Below are 21,102 nucleotides of genomic sequence, written 5' to 3'. Positions count from 1 at the left end.
CAAGGAAATCTTTTGTTCATTGTAAGTTATCATTCTCCCTCAACTGATGAATCAGCACTTCCTCACTCCCATCACTTGGGAAATACTCGCTGAAGGGGATAAGGCAACAGAGTGCAATATGGGCAGGCAACTTCAAGGTTTATTAGTAAGAACTATAGACTTGAGCTGGCAAAGTCCTGAAGGACACATCTGCTATATTGTGCCCAGCAGGTGAGCATGGAATCAACAGGCAGGAAAACCTTCCCAACTTTGTTGAACTCCTGTTTGCCCATGACAACACTGATAGGAATGACTACCTCAATGCCTCAGGTTTAGCTAAACTGATCTTGCAGAGAGACAACACTGAAAAAACCTGCTGGGCTCTCAACTGCAACTAATCTATGATTATTAAATATTCAATACCTTCACTACTTACACACACTGACTGCAGTAACTCACCAAGACTTTGGCAGCACTTCCCCAGCCCATAATCTCTATCTAGAAGAACAAGGGCAGTAGGTGCACTGAAAAACCATCCCCTCCAATTCACACACCACCCTGACTGGAAATGCAATATTATTTCTACATTGTTGCTGGGTTAAAATCTTGGAGCATACACCAACGCTGAGTGCTCCTTCACCTGACTGTCTTCTTGAGGCAGTGGCACATTTGCCACAGTAACCAAGGCTTGTCCAATAAATGCTGGCCTCACACAGGACTTTAGGGGGGAAAGAAAACCCTGCCTTTCACTAATCTAGAAAACCTCAAATAACGTTTCCAAGTTAAATAAGATGCAGACTCGGATAAACTTGATTTATTCACCAATATAGTTTAATTGTGCATTTTCATCTAAAAAGCAGACATACAAAACAGTGGCTCATGAGGTATCACATCAATATATCCTCCCTCAATGATTTAATGCCCGGCATATGAAATCCATATGCAGTAAATAGATAACAAATGGATGAAAGGAACACCCCAGCAGAAACCGAATAGATTACATAAAATCAATGTTAGTGGATTTAAAAGAGAGACTTCATCTTAACTTTGCCTCAGTGAGATCTTTGAAAGGAAAAGGATTGATGTATTTCTCCGCCCCACATCAAACCCATTTGGTTGTTATTCCAGATTTCACCACAGCTCAGTAATAGTTGAATAATCGGATATTAGAAAGGTATGCAGCTCTGATACTGTAAGTTAAATCCTATAAAACAGACAATCCAAAACTATTGCAAATTAGTAACGGGTATGTATTCATTTTCGGGTTTGAAACAATGTAAATGTTCTTCACAATATTTGTTCATCAAAAATGATTTCTTAGAAAGCTACCAATTTAATCTCAAATGCCAATTAAAAAACAATATTATCCATCGCTTAAGGAACTATACTTTTGAATGTAGAAGATGCAGAGTAAATCTTGACTGTCTGGGAATATTTTGAGTCGATTGTAATTACATAAATAAAAACAACACATGGAAGATGACAAAAATTTATTTGCAGCTACATCCTATTATTGAAGATTTGGGATTTCAACAATTTATTCTCAGAAAGCAGGCAGTTGTTTAAAAAGAAATAACTAGAAATAATTCAATCCAATGGGAACCACATTGGATGTAATTTCCAGAATTTTTACAATTTAGTTTCTTTAAAGAGAACATATTGAAAATTATATTTCACAGCAATGTGGAGTGAATTATCATTAAGTTTATGCTTTGATATACATCTGCAATCACAGTATGCTTCACTGGGTTGTGATAGATTACAATAGTTATTTGATGTAAGAATTCCAAAGGGATAAGTAGCTTTCATACATTTTGAATTTTTATCACAACCAATATTTTCTTAGGATTTTGTAATGTCAGACTGCAGGTGACACATTAATTGTCATCTAAAGCCTGAACATAAGTCACTGCCTCAGTTCAAAGAGAATTACTTCAACATCTTCTCAACACAGGGTCGTTAAAGATAGAAACCTAATAAACGTCAAAGAATTTACAATCAAAATGCATTTTGTTTTTGCCAGGGATGTTCAAACTATGGCCTGGTAAAAGATCTGCGGGGCTAAAGATTTGAAATCGAGCTCACAAACGTCAAGCAAAAGGAGTTCCTATTTACACTGATCTTTCTTCCTCACTAATTTATGTTGTATGTAATCCCACAGGTCAAAAGGCTGAAGAATGCTGATTTGTAGTTGCTGTCTTGTTTACTGATAATCCAAAATCAATTAGTTGCAAATTGAGTAATGTAAAAGTGAACGGGAACATACCTTTCAATCTCAGGTGCTCCACCAACCTCTATACTACGCACAAAGACTGAAACCTTGAGTGTTCCTAAGCACTGCAATTTAATTTGTAGCACAAAGTCACTACAAACAAAAAAGCTAAAGTATTCAGTACATTGGTTGCTAAATAATGTTCAATCTGGGCTATTTCATTTTAGTTAGGGCGAAAGGTCAGTAGGTTCCAGTGAGGAAAATACATTAGCCAACTCCAAATCATTTACATAGATACACAACGTACATGGATATTCAGTCTATACAGGCTTATTTTTCTTTAACAATTCCCCAATTTACTTTCATTTATAATTTTGTGCTTTCAATGTAGAAAGGTGATAAAATACATTCAAGTGAAACTAAAGATTTTCCACATTGTTTGAAGTAAAGAATCAAATTTGATGAATGTTTTGGATTCCAGGATATTTTGTAACACACTTAGTTATCTTATTTCAGATGGCTGTTAATGCCATAAATTTTAACTAAGCTGACTTTTTACATGAGAAGACAATTACTGTATTAAGGAGAGTATGTTTTTTTAACAGCAGAATGAACTCAAATTTGATTTAAACAAAAAGCTATTTCCAACTGTTGGGTCTTCAATTTCCAAACTGATAATATAAGTGCAGTTCTGGATGCATATGGGTAACCTGAAAGCATGTTTCTATAATAAAGTTTTGGCTTCTGCTAACAAAGAACACCCAAGTTAAACCTTTGTCAATTTAGCAGTTCAGCTGAGAAACACCAACTTATAATACACAAGGGATGTTAGAATCTACACTGTATTTCCATGCAGAGGTAACAAACTGTACATATAGATTGCAATCAAAAAGACATCCTTCACTCTCCTTAACATTTACTCTATGAACATGAGAAATAGTGCTTTCTATGTTTTTTTTTCAAAATTGCTCTTAACTTACACAGCAAAGACCAAAATAAAAGTGTGGGGGCAACTTGAGAACCAATACTTTCCTTGCGTTGTAAAAAGCATTAATATTAATATTTTACTTAAATATGAGCTGAGTTTAATTGCAATCAACTGCTTATCTAGTGTTAATATTATGACTGTCTAATTTTAAAAAAGTCAATGCTGAATTTGTTTTAAATCAATAATGCACATAATAAAACAGTATTCCACTACATAGTTTTGTAGATGTCAGATCATAATATGCACGCTGCAGCTTTACATTAAAATATAAAGACAAACAAACAATATCACACTAGTCTCAACGCTCAGTCTTCATATCAGTCCAAAGACTAGGTGCATGAATTATCACGAGAATAACATTCACAGGCCAGTTTCCACTTCTTTAATAGTTTTATTTACATTCAACAGGTGAGAGAATATCACTCAGGTTCTGCTCAGGTCTCCTTTTCCATCATTGGTTATTTGTGTGATTTGATTTGAGTTTTCTATTACAATTAGCAATTATTTTGTAAAATTAAATCACAAAAAGGGAAAAAGCAAAACAAATCATAAAGAAGTCTGTACAATGTTTCAGAATATCATGATTTTCTTTGTGTGGAATTGCTACAATTTATGGATAAAATAATGCTCACAAAGGTAACACCACATTAAGGATGTGAGCTTTTTAATAGTCCACCAGAGTAGCTACTAGCATTTTAATATGGTTGGTGAGCCAAGGTTTTATTAGTCTTTTTCATAAGACTTGTCTACCAAGGGAGCTGATAGAATTTATAATTTATGCACAGTTGTTACAATATCCTCAGGCAGTCATGACTGGGTAAATTATATTAATTTGAATGCTAAAATCTAATTCACAAAAGAAACAAAAATAAAAATAAACAAAATTTAAGGTCTAGACAAGTCTTCAAAAAAAAAGCTTGGCAGCCATGTTCTTACAACAAGACATACCATGACCATTGCAGTGAATTGCCCTACAGTAGCTGAAGTATTTATTGAGAAAATTGTTCAAGTCATGTCTTGCAGCAGCTGTCACCAGACGTTCAAGTAAATAATTTTATATGTACATTAGAAGTAATATACAGCATCTGCATTGATCACAAGTTCCGTAAAATGGACAAGCAAGGCTGTGTGATTCATCGTTATCTAATTCGCTTCTCTGCTGAATATATAGACATGTAGTAGTCGTTGCTTCCAACAGCTAAGTGAGGCTGTCAAAAGAAACACAAAATAATCAAGGCCTGTTAAATTAAAAAGCAAGAAAAGGTTAGGCAGTGAGAAGTAGTTATTAGCACCAGAAAACAATTACACTCTAAAGACCTACCCCAGTTTATTATGGCCATTACACAGATGAAAGATCAGAAATTAAACCTGGATAACAATTATGCTCATATTTGAGAATGGCGATAATTTCTTCGCAGAATTTTACTGCAACATTGATTTTAATACTGCAGTATCTTTGGGGCAAATAATATAGTTTATTTATTGCTTTTCCTTTTCAGGAAAACATCACTACTTCCACCAGGGTCATATAGCTTTGATACAAAATGGCCATTAAAAGCAGGGGATGGAGACCTAACTTGTGAATGTACTACACTGCAAACCAGTAGTGTGTTCTGAGACAACAGAAAGGTTTCAAGTGCTTTTGATATCCTTATTTGCTATTAGAGGTCCTTTTTCCTGAGATTGAATTTTTACAATTGCTTTGAGTGGCTGCAAACACAGCAAATTCACTGTGCACCAGGGTTCAGAAAGGCAGATGTAAATAAAAAGAATCAAAGTAACTAAAGAAACTAAGATTTTCTAAATATTAGAAAACGGATTTGTTTGCTCGAGAAAGCGTGATGTTTTACAGCTCTGGCAAGAAGCCACTCCATCAAAGTTGTGCTGGTTTCTGATTCCACCAGAGTGGCGAGAGGTGCAATACCTTAAAATTCAACATGCAATTTTCAAAAAAAATTTGAAGACTGCTTAAAAAAAAAGAGATTCTTGAAGCTTTTCATGCTGCACTAATTAGAAGAGCTATAAGAATTTCAAAAGGGAGCAACAATTTATGCTGAATGAAGAAGGGTGCTGATTGGTCAAGCTGTTGTCATGGTGAGTGCATCAGGGAACTAGCGAATCTTGCACTTTAGTTTAATTAAAAATATTATCAAGTTCTTTTCCTGCAAAACATAAATAATGTACATGAATACATGTGGCTTTCAGTACCTGTATCTCCACCAATGTCATTTACTGTATTCGTTGCACCTGGTGTGGTCTCCTCTACATCGGGGATTGCGGATTGTTTCAGAGAACATCTGTGGGACACCAGCACCAACCAACCCCACCGCCCCGTGGCTGAACACTTCAACTCCCACTCCATCAAAGACATGCAGGTCCTGTGCCTCCTCCATTGCCAAACCCTTACTACCCGACGCCTGGAGAAGAGTGCCTCATAATCTGCCTTGGGACCCTGCAGCCATACGGGATTAATATGGATTTCAACAGTTTCCTCTTTCCTTCCCCCCACATTATCCCAGTCCCAAGCCACCAAGTCAACACTGACCTGTCCATAACCTTTCCCATCTATTCCCTCCACCAATCTCTTCGACCTATCACTTTCCCCCCTCACCTTCATCTACCTATTGTTTTCTCAGCTACCTTCACCGCCAATCCCAACCCCTCCCATTTATTTCTCAACCCGCTGGCCCACAAGACTCATTCCTGATGAAGGGATATGCCCGAAATGTTGATTCTCCTGCTCCTTAGATGCTGCCTGACCTGCTGTGTGCTTTCTCAGCACCACACTCTCGACTATAAATTCGTAACCTCCACAACTACCTGATGAAGGAGCAGTGCTTCGAAAGCTAGTGCTTCCAAATAAACCTGTTGGACTATAACTTGGTGTTGTGCGATTTTTAACTTTCTCCACCCCAGTCCAACACTGGCACCTCCAAGTCAGTTTAGAAATTATACTTCACAATATTACCATGCAAGTGCCTGTTACATCGCTGACTAAATTCCTCTGAAGTTTGACTTTTATAAAATGAAGGAATATAGAATTTTATGTTCCTTCTTTTTCTCTTCGGCGCAGACCTCCAAGGTTCATGTGCAAACCCTCAGTAGTGGCATTATCATGCAGCTTAAAGAGAATTTGCTGGAATACTAAAGGTATCAGATGGAACAGATCTTAAATCTTTTATACCTCTATCCTCCCATTTTGGTAAATGTTGATAAAAATAATGAACGGTTTGAAGGAAAATATTGGCACAATTTAAAGGATTTAATATTTCTCATGCATGAGGAGCTCAAGATGTTTGCAATGAAAACAAGTGCCATGCCCTCAGCTTGACTCAACATTCTTGTTTATAATCCAGAGTTTATCTGGAATATGTCTTAGTCTTAGTAGAGGCTTACAGTCATAAAGCACTATCACTTTCCATAGAGTAGGAAATCTTTTTTAAAAAAATTTAACTAAAAGCTTCTCAAAAGCTATGAGAATTAGTTAGATAGATTGATCCTTTGCTATTGGGCGGCATGGTGGCTCAGTGGTTAAGCACTGCTGCCTCTCAGCGCAAGGGATGTGGGTTTGATTCCAGCCTCAGGTGACTGTCTGTGTGGAGTTTGCACATTCTCCCTGTGTCTGTGTGGGTTTCCTCCGGGTGCTCCAGTTTCCTCCCACAGTCGAACGATATGCAGGTCAGGTGAATTGGCCATGCTAAATTGCCCGTAGTGTTCAGGGATGTGTACATTAGGTGTATTAGTCAGGGGTGAATGTAGAATAATGGGAAATGGATTTGCGTGGGATACTCTTCGGAGGTCAGTGTGGACCTGTTGGGCCAAAGGGCCTGCTTCCACACTGTAGGTTTTCTATGATTCTGATCTGACTGAACTCTGTGGACACTGGTGACAGTTTGTGTCTGCATTAAGTTATGCTGCTCACACTGAAAAAAAAACATTACAGCAGGACAGTGCCCCAGAAACTACACAAATTGAGACTTTGTGAAAAACTACTTACCCAATACGGGTGGAAAGCCAAGCAGCTAATGGCTCCAATCCTCTGCCCCATAAATCCATCATAGTATTTAATATTGCTTATCACATCCCCACTTGCATTATATACAGCTATGAACTGGTTCATGGAGCCACTGAAAGATGAAGAAAATGTTTATTATTGACTATCATGCACAATGATTCACTGAACACGTGCACTCACAAATAATCCTGCCTTTAGGTTACATAAAATTGCATAAAATTATTACTTTATTCAATGGTAAAGTAGAAAATTTAAGATGTGGTCTAGCAGCTCAAGCAGTTATTCTTCAAGTAAAAATACTCATTAGGGTTTACATTTTAGAACGTGAAACATTGGGTTTGTTTATTGACTGAATTGTCAAAGTGAATCTAATTCTGAAGTACAAATTTGACATTGTCTCACTTGCATTAGCTTTGATGGCGAGCAGTCTACAAGGGAGACATACCTGAAGCGAGATACTATATATGCCCAAATTGACTACACTGGAAATCCAGAACAATAAAATGGAAATTGGAAGCAGGACAATTCTTGTGAATTTGAAATGAAAGTAGAGTGTTCACAAGTCGACCAACACCCAGTTTATCCCTCCCCTCTTTTCGAACTTGGGAATCACACTTCCCATCCTCTGGCACTACTCCTGTCACTAAGGGGGGGTTTGGGAGTTCTTCACCAGAACCTCCGCTATCCTCAATCTGACTTCCCCTGGCAGTCCATGTTATTTGGACTAGGTGGATTTGTGACATTGGCGCTGAAAAGGAAGGATCTCAGCCATACCATCTTGAAAAGTTACTACAGTTAAAAGCTTCAATTCAGCATGATGAATGCTAACACATTTGGTGTATGTGTAGGATGTATGACAGTGGAGGAATTAGATTTCATAAAATTAAGCTTCCTTAAATCAAGGTACATTTTTATAAAAACATTATGCTTACAATTCGACATCACTTATTGCCGCGAGAAATTTAGTGTTAAACCATGGAAGCATGATGAGCAGAACAATTATCTTGTCTTTCTAAAAAAAAAACATCTGGTTTTGTACATCTTTCTGAAAGTCAATAATGATTCAGTAAGAGCATTAACCCCAAGGAGAAACGTTAACTCTCGTGCTGCCACTTCTCCATCCTACTTGGTTAGTTTTCCTTCATAGATTTGGAAATATTACTATCTCAAAACTGATGTTAAAGTTGCTGCTTTAATCATATTATATTAACTATAATTAACACTGTGAGCTTTAGTTCTTTTTTTTTTAAAAACAGACCCCTTTCTAACTTGAGACATAGTTTACTTGGTGCAAAGGCGTTTGAAATAATCTGGCAAGGAAACTGCTCAGCATTTTAGCTGTAAAATATAAATTTTTAAGTCATTCCCATGCTTGTCACTTTAGGTCAATCGCATATCAGAAAGCAAATCAGAAAGCAAATGCTACAGTTTTGGGGTTACTGCTGTCAGTACATGTGAGGAAAAGATCAAGGTCACTGCGCAATGATGTGAGCAAAGTCAGAAATGATTAGGGTTTGAATATCGTTATTTGGTTTAGATTAGTTAAGGAAATGGAGAAAGACAGGGAAGAGTCGCGTGGAAATACTCAACCAGAGTAAGGTTAACTTCAGTGAGTTGAAAAAGGAAGTGGTATCAATAAGTGCAAATGAAAAAGCACATAATCTATAAAAAGCTATCAAATGAGAGACAGATAGATAGATAAGGTACAGACTATACACTTTCCTCTGAAGTGGACAGTAACAGCATCCGTGTACAAAGCTCTCTGACTTGATACAGAAATTAAAATCCAAACGAAGGAGGTGGCTCACGATGAACAGGAAATGTTGGAATGACTCAATGAGTTTAACAGCATCAGTGGTGACAGAAACAGTAATGTTCTAAGTCAGTAGTTCTTTGTCAGAACTGAAACCTTAAATATGGTTTCTCTCTCCATAGATGGTGCCACTAACCTGGACCAGACTGCCAAATTAATGTTACAATCTGGTACAGGACCAGGAAAAAATAGCAAAGTGTGTGATGGAGGGCAATTAGGAAGAGAAAAATGTCACAAGTTTCTCCAGCTTTGAAAAAACAAATTTGACGATACAGCGTTAGAACAGTAATACAATTTACACAATACATGCACAATGTTTACTCCAATAGCCAGAATTAACATGTGGTAATAATGGGTATTAGACTGTACATGAATATTCCGCACAAAGCTATAGGGAGAGGCTGAACAGGCTGGGGCTGTTTTCCCTGGAGGCTGAGGGGTGACCTTATAGAGGTTTACTAAATTATGAGGGGCATGGATTGGGTAAATAGGCAAAGTCTTTTCCCTGGGGTCGGGGAATCCAGAACTAGAGGGCATAGGTTTAGGGTGCGAGGGGAAAGATATGAAAGAGACCTAAGGGGCAACTTTTTCACGCAGAGGGTGGTACGTGTATGGAATGAGCTGCCAGAGGAAGTGGTGGAGGCTGGTACAATTGCAACATCTAAGAGGCATTTGGATGGGTATATGAATAGGAAGGGTTTGGAGGGATATGGGCCAGGTGCTGGCAGGTGGGGCTAGATTGGGTTGGGATATCTGGTCGGCATGGACGGGTTGGACCATAGGATCTGTTTCCATGCTATACATCTCTATGACTCTAAATGTGATCAAGACTGACCCATAGATTTCTCAGCCATTCTCTCTAGATATTAATGACATGGTGAGTCAGTAAATATCTTTAAACTTCTTAAAGGATCACAGGTTTGCTCATCTGGTCTTACAACTTCATCATAACAGCCATTTCATCAGGGATTGCCTCAAATACTTCTTTTGTTCTGGTCAATCATCCTTCTTTGGCTGTATGCTCAGACTGCAGTGCTTATTCACAGGGACAATTCTAACCTTTCACTGACAGCTAGCTTCGCCAAGCTAGAACTGCCCTTCAGTTTTCTGAGCTCTAATATTGCTCAGTTGTAATAAGCAAATCCTGTTTATGGGCTATTCAACCACCCAACTCAATTGTACTGAATTGTTAGTGACAAATGGCTTCTTTCGAGTCTCTGTAACTCTGATGACATGACCTTGACTCCAACATTTAGCTTCCTGCCAAGTCCTAAAAGTTCTGCCTCAGTTTTAGTGCACAGGGACATTAGACTGATCTTGACATCTCATTGAGTCCCCTATACAGAACAATATAGTTCCATTGCTTTCCCATCAGTAGAGATAGGAGCAGCACCGATGAACATGGAGTCTACCTCCCTTTCTCCCTCTCTCTCTCACACACATTCATTGACTTCCCCACTGTCTGTAACCTTTGAGCGCCACCTCAGCCACTCTTGAACAGTCTTGAGTAACCCATTTAATACCTTGCAGATAGCCCTGCCCCTATTTCTAGGCAGAATGCATATAAGAGACAAATGTAACGAGGCTTCAGAAGGAAGTGTGCTCTAAATAAGAGAGCATAAGACATAGGGACAGAAATTAGGCCATTCAGCCCATCGAATCTGCTCCACCATTCAATCATGGCCGATATGTTTCTCATCCCCATAACACTTGATTCCCTTGACAATCAAGAACCTACCTATCTCAGTCTTAAATACACTCAATGAACTGGCCTCCACAGTCTTCTGTGGCAGTGGATTTCACAGATTCACCACTCTCTGGCTGAATGTTACACTCTCTAGAATGCTGGCTTCTGCCATGCAAAAAAACTCTAATAAAAGGAAGGACTCACCACAATGCTGCCTGACCTGCTCAGTGTTTCCAGCGTTTTATCTTCCTCCCGAAGACTGCAATCAACTTAAGTGTTTGTTTTACTCTCAGATGCTTAACACAAAACATTAGCAATCTGATTGCAGAAACTACAAAGGAGAACTGAAAAAGGCAAGAGGAGGGGCAAAGCTAGTTATGAGTATAAACTAGCAAGTCAAAAAGGGATCCCAGCTGTCTCTTTCATACACATGTATTTGGCGGGGGGGGGAAGGAATGCTCAAAGTCGAGAATTAATCTACTCCAAATGGGATGCAACCAAAGTTATTAATAGGAGTCAGGATGGGGACAGTGGAGGCTCTGGCCACAATCTTCTCATCCCTCCTTTTTACTGGAATTGTGCCAGAGGACTGCCAATGAACTTGTGTTGAAAAAGGTGAGGGGGATAAACTGAGTGTAGGTCAGTCAGCTTAACATTGTTAGTAAGGAAACCTTTAAAGACAATAATATAAACTAAAATTGACTGTAGTTGGGAAAAATATGAAGTTAAAAAATGATAAATTATTAATGGTAAATCATATTTGACGGCAGATTGTGGAAGGAACAGAGAGGGATGAGACGGATATGCATATCAATTTACAAAAGGCATTTGATGAAGTACATAAGAGATTTACTCACAAAATTTAAGACCATTGATTAAAGGGCTAATGGCAGTGAATTGGCCATGTTAAATTGCCCGTAGTGTTAGGTAAAGGGGTAGTAGGGGAATGGGTGGGTTGCGCTTTGGCGAGTCGGTGTGGAACTGTTGGGCCGAAGGGCCTGTTTCCACACTGTAAGTAATCTATGATATATACAAGTTAGCTAAAGTTCAAAAGTAGAATTGTGACAGACAGTTGTTTTTCTGACTAAAGAAAACTGTGCAATGGTAACCCCAATGGTTGATGTTAGGGCCATTGCTCTTTTTGATGTTGATTCACGATTTGGACCCTCAAATAGAAGAGATTATTTCAAGGTTTTTTATATTATCAGACGAAGTAAATAGTGAGGAAGATGGTAAAATAATTCAGGATGAGATTGAAAATAGATCAACATGCTGGTACATGAAGTTTAAAGCAGAAAAGTGCCAAGTGATGCATTTTGGTAGTCAGGGAACTACAAGTTAAATGGTCCAACCTTAAAGTCTGTGGAAGAACAGGGAAGTTTGCTGTGTACTTACAGAAATCTTTGAGGTGGTTCAAGAGGTTAAGAAGGTTGTTTAAATAAGTAAATAAGATCATTAGCTTCATAAACAGAGACATAAAATACAAAAGTGAGAAGTGATACTAAACCTTGATAAGTTACTAGTAGGTCTCAGCTAGTGTTCTGAGGAAGGGTCACCAGACCCAAAACGTGAACGGTCATTTCTCTTCATGGATGCTTTCAGAGTAGCTGAGCTTTTCCAGCAATTTCTATTTTTGTTCCCAGCTTTGTGGACAATCAAAGCTTAGAATTTGTGAAAGGTGATTTACTAGAAACGTGTCCAAAATGTCTGATTTTGGTTTGGTGGCAAGACTAGAGAAGCTAGATTTGCTCTCCATAGAGCTTGAAGGTTAAAGGGAGATTTAACAGAGCTTTTGAAAAGACTAAGTAACCAGATGACACAGATTTAAAGGTAAGCAGTAAAAGAACCAGATGAGAAGTCAGCTTTTTTGGTATGCAGTGAATTATAATGATCTAGAGAATTCTGCTGATACTGTGGTGGAAGCAGATTTAATAATAACTTTCAATAAGGAACTGGATAAATATTTGAAGCAAACGTTTTTGTAGGCAACGAGGGAATTGGGCTAATTCAACAGTTCTTCCAAACAGCCTCACTTACAGGATAATTCTATGAAAAATAGCATTTTATGCACAAGAATCAAACATTAACTAAACTGAATTTTAATTTCTCAATTTAATGTATAAAATGCATAAAAAGGACTTTGTGAGGACATCATGGCTTTCTTCTAAAAAGCTAAACTCAATCTTAAGTACAATTTACATTATAAAATGATTTCACAGTCTAACACTGGCTCTGTTTTAAAATGTACGAGTCTGTGCTTTTACATGTATGCATGGTTGAATAGCTGGTGCTAAGAAAATCAGATTATTTCAGCAACATCAGTAAATGTATAAAGACAGCAATTCTTTGCTCAGCTTTGCATTTATAATAGAGAGAACACTGAACATTAGCTGCCATTTATTCAAAAACTCATTGCACTCGAGTCCTTGAGCAACTGAGGAAAGCTCTCTTTTATTGTGAAGACATTGTGTACTTAAAAACTGCTAACCTTTAGGGAAAAAAAAGGCAACTCAAAACTGTAAAAGGGGTCAGAAAAGGATGGAGATCTGGTAAAGATAACTATACCTTCTGTACAGAGTGATACAAATGAAAGACCATTGATCAAATATATATTTCTACTAGATTCTGTATTCATAATGAGAAGTTTAAAAATATACATATCCAAACTTGGACTGCCACTGATAGTATGTTGACTTATGGGCAGGAAACAGAGAATGAGGTTAAGGAGTTCTTTTTCAGCTTCGTGATCAGCGGAGTTCCACAGGGATCAATACTGGGACTGGAAATGTTTACGTTACATAGATTAATGACTTGGAAAAAGTGAATGCACTGTAGTCAAATTTGCAGATGCCATGAAACTAAATGGAAAGGTAGGTTGAGAGAGAGAGAGATACAAATGGTTTAGAGAGATTGTGATAAGTTATGTAAGTGGGAAAAAAGTTGGCATGTGGAGTATTTTGTGGGAAAATGTGAAGTTGTTCATTTTGGAAGGGAGAAAAAAAACTGAATATATTTGAATGTGGGAAAACTGCATAAAGCTGCAACACAAATGGACTTGGGGATACTTATACACGAAACATAGCTAGCACACAGGTGCAGCAGGTAATCACACAGGCGAATGGAATGTTGGCCCTTATTTCAATGAGGTTGGTGTATAAGAGTAAGGGAGTCTTACTGCAACTTTACAAGATGCTGGTGAGATCACATCTGGAGAACTGAGAACAGTTTTGGCTCCCTTATTTAAGGAAAGATTTCATTTCATTGGAGACAGTTCAGAGAATGCTCACAAAGATGATCCTCAGTATGGAAAGATTGTCTTATGGATAAAGATTAAACAGGTTGGGACTCTACCCAATGGAATTTAGAAGAATGAGGGGGGATTTCATTGAAACATAGAGTGGGCTTGACAGGGTAAATGCTGAGCCAATGTTTCCCCTCATGGGTGAGCATAAGACGAGAGGGCACAGTCTCAGAATAAAGAGGCACCACTTTAAGGCAGAGATGAAGAGGAATTTCTTCTCTCAGAGGGTTCAGTCTCTTTGGAACTCCTTGGCACAGAGGGCTGTGGGGGCAGAGTCCTTGTGTACATTTAAGGTTGGAATAGATAGATTCTTGACCAGTAGGGGAATCAAAGGTTATATGTAAAGCTGAAAATGTGTTGCTGGAAAAGCGCAGGTCAGGCAGCACCCAAGGAGCACCCGAAACGTCGATTCTCCTGCTCCTTGGATGCTGCCTGACCTGCTGCGCTTTTCCAGCAACACATTTTCAGCTCTGATCTCCAGCATCTGCAATCCTCACTTTCTTCCGGTTATATGGAAAGGGCAGGAAAGTGGATGTGAGGAATATTAGTCTTACTGAAAGGCTGAGGGGACTGCTGTCCCTATTTCTTATGTCTTAGTGGAGGTTGCACACCTGCCACAAACCATTCAAAAAAAGATAGTGGATTCTAGATGCTATCAAGTAAAAATAATGCAAGTGTAAAGTCTCCCAATGTTTCTCTGCCAGAGGTGCAGGTGCCCTTGAGACCAGAAAATGGTTCTCACCTTTCTAAAATGGAGAAAAATATGTAAAATAATAGTTTTTGATACATGGTATTTTGCAACAACCATACAAAATTACTCAAATTATTGGGCAAGATTACATTTCCAAGTTCCTTCCAAAGGCAAAAACAGCAGCAAAATGGACCCTTATTTTTATTCATTCATGGGATGTGAGCATCCTGGCTGCGCCAGCATTTATTGTCCATCTCTCAGTACACTTGAGATGTCAGAGAGTTGCCTTCTTGAACCAGTGTAGTTCACGTGATGTAGGTACACCCAAAATTCTGTGAGGAAGGGACCTCTGGGATTTTGACGCAGTGACACTGAAGGAACGGTGATATATTTCCAAGTCAGGATGGTTAGTGGCTTGGAGAGGAACATTAAGGTAGATGGTACACAGTACTGCTTATGAACATTGGTGGTGGAGGGACTGGATGCTTGTGGATGTGCTGCCAATCAAGTGGTCTGCTTTGTCCTGGATGGCATCAAGCTTCTTGAGTATTGTTGGAACTCCAGGATTGAAGCTTATTCTAAAGTAGACAGACCATATTCTAAACAAGCACTCATTCTTCGCATAATTCGGTCATGTCAGACCAATCAGTAACGAGGGCTGTAATTATGACAGGAGCACTGAGAGTTGATTTAGGAACTAGGACAAGGTAATTGAGGTTAGGTTAGAACCACAGCTAGCATTACCATATAAGTATTTATGCTCTATAAATGCAAAGTGGATAAAGCTCCTAGACAGACAGCTCTCCTGATGAAAATAATATTTTCCGTGCTGACTATTTGAATTCACTTACCAAGCATACAGATTTGCTTGCGGATGAAAGTCCAGCGCCGTCAATCCTTTTACAGTCTGAATTACATTCACTGACTCAGGCATCCGCGGGTCAAAAAATCGCACATCTCCATTTACACTTAATTGAACAGAGAAGAGCACATTAAGCTGACACAAATTACTCAGTTAGGCAACGTGCAAGAAATGGGATCATATTATGGTGGTAAGAAAATATAACTAGAACACTTAATATTTCACTAACTTTATCATTCAATTACTGGATTATGTATGAGTTTTTTCTGTGATGGGACACCATGTGATGCCAAATTCAATTAAAAAACAAAGATCTCACCTCCCTGATGAATATGTCCATTAAAAAAAACTGAAGGTATTTTTAATTAATCACTAACATTGCATCAAACTTAATGATTTACAGTATATTACAAACACAAAACCCATCATGAATGCAATTATATCTACACATGATAGATCTTTACAGTTCAAATACGTAATCCAACTCTAAATAAAGAGTATAGAAATATCAATCCTTTATTACCTCACAGTGATGATATTGCCTTCAGGAGACTTCTGTAGATAGGTTTTTACCACCCATGCAGCATGTTCCCTGTAAGTCATTACACGGCTGTAAAATAAAATCCACGTCAATAACCAAAGTGCAATTCCCCCTCACAGGCAAAGAATACAAAATACTGCATTCACCAAGAGCTGAACAAATGTTAAAGATAATGACTGCAACAGCTTCACATTTAGTACCCAGTGTTAACATTAATTATTCTCAGGACAGGCATAACTTACCTAGATGTAACATCATATGCCCATTACATATCCCCAAGATGCAACTTAAAGATTCACTCTTTCGCATGGTGATATTTTAATTTCTTATCCTATAGCATGCCAGAAAAACTAATCATTTAGCAGTGTGTTGTGAAATTGTGCCCAACAGGAACTGGAGTTAAACCTTAAGCAAATGAACTTCACTTCCAACCGGTATAATGCCAGGAAAGCGGCCACTTCTGTGTTCGCTTTTTTACTTTGGTTCAGAACAAAAAGACAGTATTGTTAGCAACTACTACACACTGTTCAGTCACAGGTGTTCAAAAAGAGCATTAAGAAAATCATATAACTTTTAAACAATTGAGAGGAAACTAAAAAACAATTATTGTAACCTGAATATTCAGGATTTTTAAAAACATAAATGGAACTCACCACTGCCAGTAGCCTGGTTCAAAGCCAGCACTCTGGCTTCATTCAGCAGACATAAACTATCCAGTGAAGAAGTGTGCATTATCGCAGGCGGTGGTTTTCAGGTAAGATAAACTGAGTTTCCAGCTGCCTGCGCTGGGTGTTTGAAACGATGCCATGGTGCCTCAAAGAGGAGCAGTAGAATGCTGTCACTGGCTTACCCGGCTAATATCATTGGAAGTTATTAGGTGTTTACTTATCTCAGCATCATCATCGTTTATCAAAGTAACAACAATCACCACATTTTAAACAATTAATTAGTGGTGAAGTGTTCTCTGACGCCCTGACAATGGAGAAGAAATTTTACTCAAGAATTATGATTCATCTCCCTTGTTTAAACGTGGCTTGCTTATCTTGTGATGCAATTGGTTTTGCACAGCTGTATGCAGCTAAATTAGGTTTATTACCCTGCCTCAATTACTACCTACTGCTTTCAATTCCATTTCCCCACATAGCTGGGCTCTGTAACCTTTCAAACTCAGTTGAATTTCACTTTTGCTCCTTCACAATCTGAAGTAAACTTCTAAAATTATACTGAATGTGACTTATCTAACAGAACAAACATAAAAATGAAATATAGTATTGACTAAACATAACAGATGCTAGAATAAAGCATGTAGCTAGGTAACAACTGAATAATAGAAGATTAGAAACTAATTTCTAGCTTTGAATAGCTAATAACAAAATGAGATTTCAAATGCTATTGAATATAACACACAATAAAGATATTCCCTCCAAAGGAATTCTTCTATAGCAATCTTCTTTCTCTCGAAAGAATGTGGCTAAAAAGCTGGCTCAATTTATTAAAAAAGTTGTTAATTTTTAGATTAAATTGGCAACTTAATCAATCTTTGTTGTTTAGAACAAGAAAATTTACGGAAAGCAGTACTGATTTCTGAAATCATTGGGTAAAAGTTTCATGCTGATAAAGCCAATCGGCACCATGCTAATACTGCAATTTGAATTTCTACTACCGGTAGTGTCCTGACCACAAGACAAATTTTCTGTGAAAAAGTCCCACAAGAGTGAGCAACATGCAAAAAGTTGGAGGGTACGTAGAAACTTACACACAAGCAGTTATTTTTGAAGAGGTATTTATCTGAACACTCCATATTCCCCACTAGTCTGTATGAGCCACCTGCTTAGAACATTAATGGCTAGAAAACATGGGTACTTTACTCTACATTTCAACTTTTGGTAATGATCAGAAGCAAAATTCACTGCAGAAACAATGGCTGTGCTGGCACAGCAGCAACAAAGCAAGTTAAATTCTAACCACTTAGCCATGCTGCACAATGTCATAGAATCATAGAGATGTACAGCATGGAAACAGACCCTTCGGTCCAACCTGTCCATGCCGACCAGATATCCCAACCCAATCTAGTCCCACCTGCCAGGACCCAAGATTTAAAAAACGAACACCTGAACTGAAACCTACCATTCACTGGGAGCCATTCTCCGATCGTAGATGCGGACTGAGCCATCCCCAAGGCCACTCACTATTAGGGAACGAGTAGAATCACAGGAAAGACTCGTCACACAACTGTCTGCCCCAGTTGGAATATCCTACAGAACAAACAAGACATTTTTTGATGCTTAAAAGAAAAGAGAAAGAAGAAAACACATTTTTAAATACAGCCCTTCAGATTCTCAAGATATGTCAAAGGAATGAAGAACTTGGAAAAAGAGTCACTTTTAATCTGTAATTTAAAAAAAACTGGATGACACCTTGTGCACAGTAGGTTCCACAACAGCGAATGAAATGAACAATTTTAATATGTGGTCCTCCTGGTTGAAGGAGGCATGTTGAGCCAGACACTGGAGTTAACACCATGGAGTTTAATCTTATTTCTGTCCTTCAAAAGGACTAAAAACTCAGTTACTTCAGAATTCAGGTAAGAGGTTCAGACTTTAATTTCTTGCCTGCACTAGGTTCTGCTTTTCAGACAGGCATAACATCATTTAAGTACACATTCAAAGTTTTTCAGACTCACTGCACGCAATTTTGAAGTAGACAAAAACAGAGGTAGTACAGATATTGTTGCGGTGCATATTTAAGAAAACAATTGAAACATACCCAAAAGCTTTTTCTCCCGTCAAATGAGGATGATGTGAACGAACAGAAAAAAATTTTACAAAACCATCGGAATAAGTGGTTCACTGCTAAACAGTGAATATCATTTCTCTCTGTTGTAAGATTTAACATCTTTGAGCTCCCTATCAGCTATATAGAACTGTGTGGATTGGTATTTTAGTTTAGCAATGAAAACAAAACTTTGAAAAATAATCTATATCCAATAATATTAGAAGGTGGACCTTATAAAATCTTGACAATCTGGATCAATGAAGATTGTAATAAACTAAAAATTATATGCTGTAATTGGAGATAAATTCATTGACCAAGACCTGCATGATGCATTAGTTAGCAAGATATTGCACAAAGCAGCAGAAACTAAATATATGGGTTTCAGAACAGAATTGAGAAAAGTGGTTACTGAGAGATAATTATGTCATTTGTATTAAGTTTCATATTATCAGTTTTGCTATGCCAGGTAATGCATAATGTAGTGCTACGCTTTGCACCATTGCTTTAAGTCCCGCTATTCCACAAGTCACTACAGAAAATTTGCATGTTTGTAAGTACTTACAAAAGCTTATCCCTCTAAATATGTCTGAAATACACATGGAAAGACTGCACATACACATGAAGTCTCATGAATGAATCAAATTGGTTGAAGGATGACATCTGTGAAACTACAACTTCAGGAAGAGACCAAAACTAGTCGTTGAGTTCATCACACTCCTGGCCAAAAATGCTTCATGATTTCGATTTCCAATACTCCTGGGTCGCCACAAAAGTTATTGATTTAGTCAAAGTACACCAAGTCCCAATTTCCCCGTCTGATGGAGTCAGGTTAACAAAAAACATCATACTTAACAAGAATAACCGTTTATGACAAATAGTTTGTCTGTGGCTAGAACCTATGAGCTTTCAACATATAGTTCTACTGGTTGAAAGTTTAATCCCCTTTTAAACTGCCATACACCACAGGCACTGAAACAAAATAAAAACATTGGTGTTTTGGGAGAGTGAAAGAAACTGGGAAACAATTCAATAGAACTAGTTCATAGGTAGCAAGGGGCATTTCCCTGGTACACCCTGTCCGCACGTAGTGAGACAAATGTAACTCAGCCAATTGATGCCCATCAGTTTATGTTCAATCTTCAGCAGCATGATGGATAATGGCATCAAAGCACTAAGAACTGGCTCTTAGTAAACAATGATCTATTCATTGATGCCTGCATTTGGATTCTGTCAGATCTACGAAGCTCCTCATCTTATCGTCATCTTGGTCCAAACATGGACAAATTATCTGTACTTGAGTGGAAAGGTAATGATAACTACTCTTGCTTTAAAGGCAACACTTTACCAAGTCTGGCCTCGTAGAAACCTAGCAAAACTGCAGGCAGTGAGAGTTGGGGAAAATTCTCTGCTGGTTCGGATCATAACTAACACAAAGGAAAATGTTTTCTGGTTGTTGGAAGCTAAACCTTACTCCAAGAGTACCTCTGCGAGAGTTCCTCAGGGTCACGTCCTAGACCCAGTCAACCTCAGTACTTTGTCAATGACCTTCCCTCCATCATTAAGTCCAAAACCATTGGCAATTCCTCGGATATTGTAACAATCCATATCAATCTGGAGTAACACTTGGACCATGGGCTGATCAGTAGCAAGAAACATGTATGCCGCACAAGTGCGTGGCAATGACCACCCCCAACAAGAGAGAATCTAATCAGCACCTGTTAGTATTCAATGGTATTAACATTGCTAAATCTCCCTCTATCAATTTCCTTAGGTTTGTATTTAACCAGAGACTGAACTGAATCATCCAAATAAATACTCTGCACAGGAACAGGTCAGAGATTTTGAATTCCACGGTGACTAACTCAACTCTTGTCGCACCAAAGCAATATGCAAGGCACAAGTCAAGAGTATGATAGAATGCACTTTACTTGCCAGGATAAGAGAATGTCCAGCAACACTCAAGAAACTTGACACCATCCAGGCAAAAGTGGTCTGCTTGATTGTCAGAATACCCAATATTTTCAATGTTCATATCCTCCGTCACCAATGCAGAATAGTTTTTCTCTGTGCTGTGAACGAGGTGCACTGCAATAGCTTAGACCAGTGCCTTCCAAATCCACAACTGCTTCCACATGGAAGGACATGAGCAACTAATATATGGGAACACCATTACCTGCAAGGTCCCTTCCAAATCCTACACCATGCTGACTTGGAATTACATCACCTTTTAGCGTCATT

At 38.2% G+C, this 21,102-nt stretch overlaps 1 protein-coding gene across 1 annotated transcript in view; it reads right to left on the bottom strand.

Annotated features, from left to right (window-relative positions):
• Positions 1-788: 788 nt before the first annotated feature.
• Positions 789-21,102, bottom strand: part of rptor (regulatory associated protein of MTOR, complex 1) — a 396,655-nt gene continuing 376,341 nt past the window's right edge. The window contains exons 29-33 of the mRNA XM_043715229.1: positions 18,217-18,344; positions 16,072-16,158; positions 15,538-15,654; positions 7,177-7,306; positions 789-4,387 (exon numbers count right to left, since the gene is read on the bottom strand). Coding sequence (XP_043571164.1) covers positions 4,319-4,387; positions 7,177-7,306; positions 15,538-15,654; positions 16,072-16,158; positions 18,217-18,344 — 531 coding nt within the window. The 3' untranslated portion in view covers positions 789-4,318. The remainder of the gene's footprint in view (positions 4,388-7,176; positions 7,307-15,537; positions 15,655-16,071; positions 16,159-18,216; positions 18,345-21,102) is intronic.

Source organism: Chiloscyllium plagiosum, chromosome 24 (genome assembly GCF_004010195.1).
Source record: "Chiloscyllium plagiosum isolate BGI_BamShark_2017 chromosome 24, ASM401019v2, whole genome shotgun sequence".
NCBI classification, from domain to species: domain Eukaryota; kingdom Metazoa; phylum Chordata; class Chondrichthyes; order Orectolobiformes; family Hemiscylliidae; genus Chiloscyllium; species Chiloscyllium plagiosum.
Note: the sequence above shows the minus strand (reverse complement) of the source record. Positions and strands in the feature narration are given on the sequence as shown.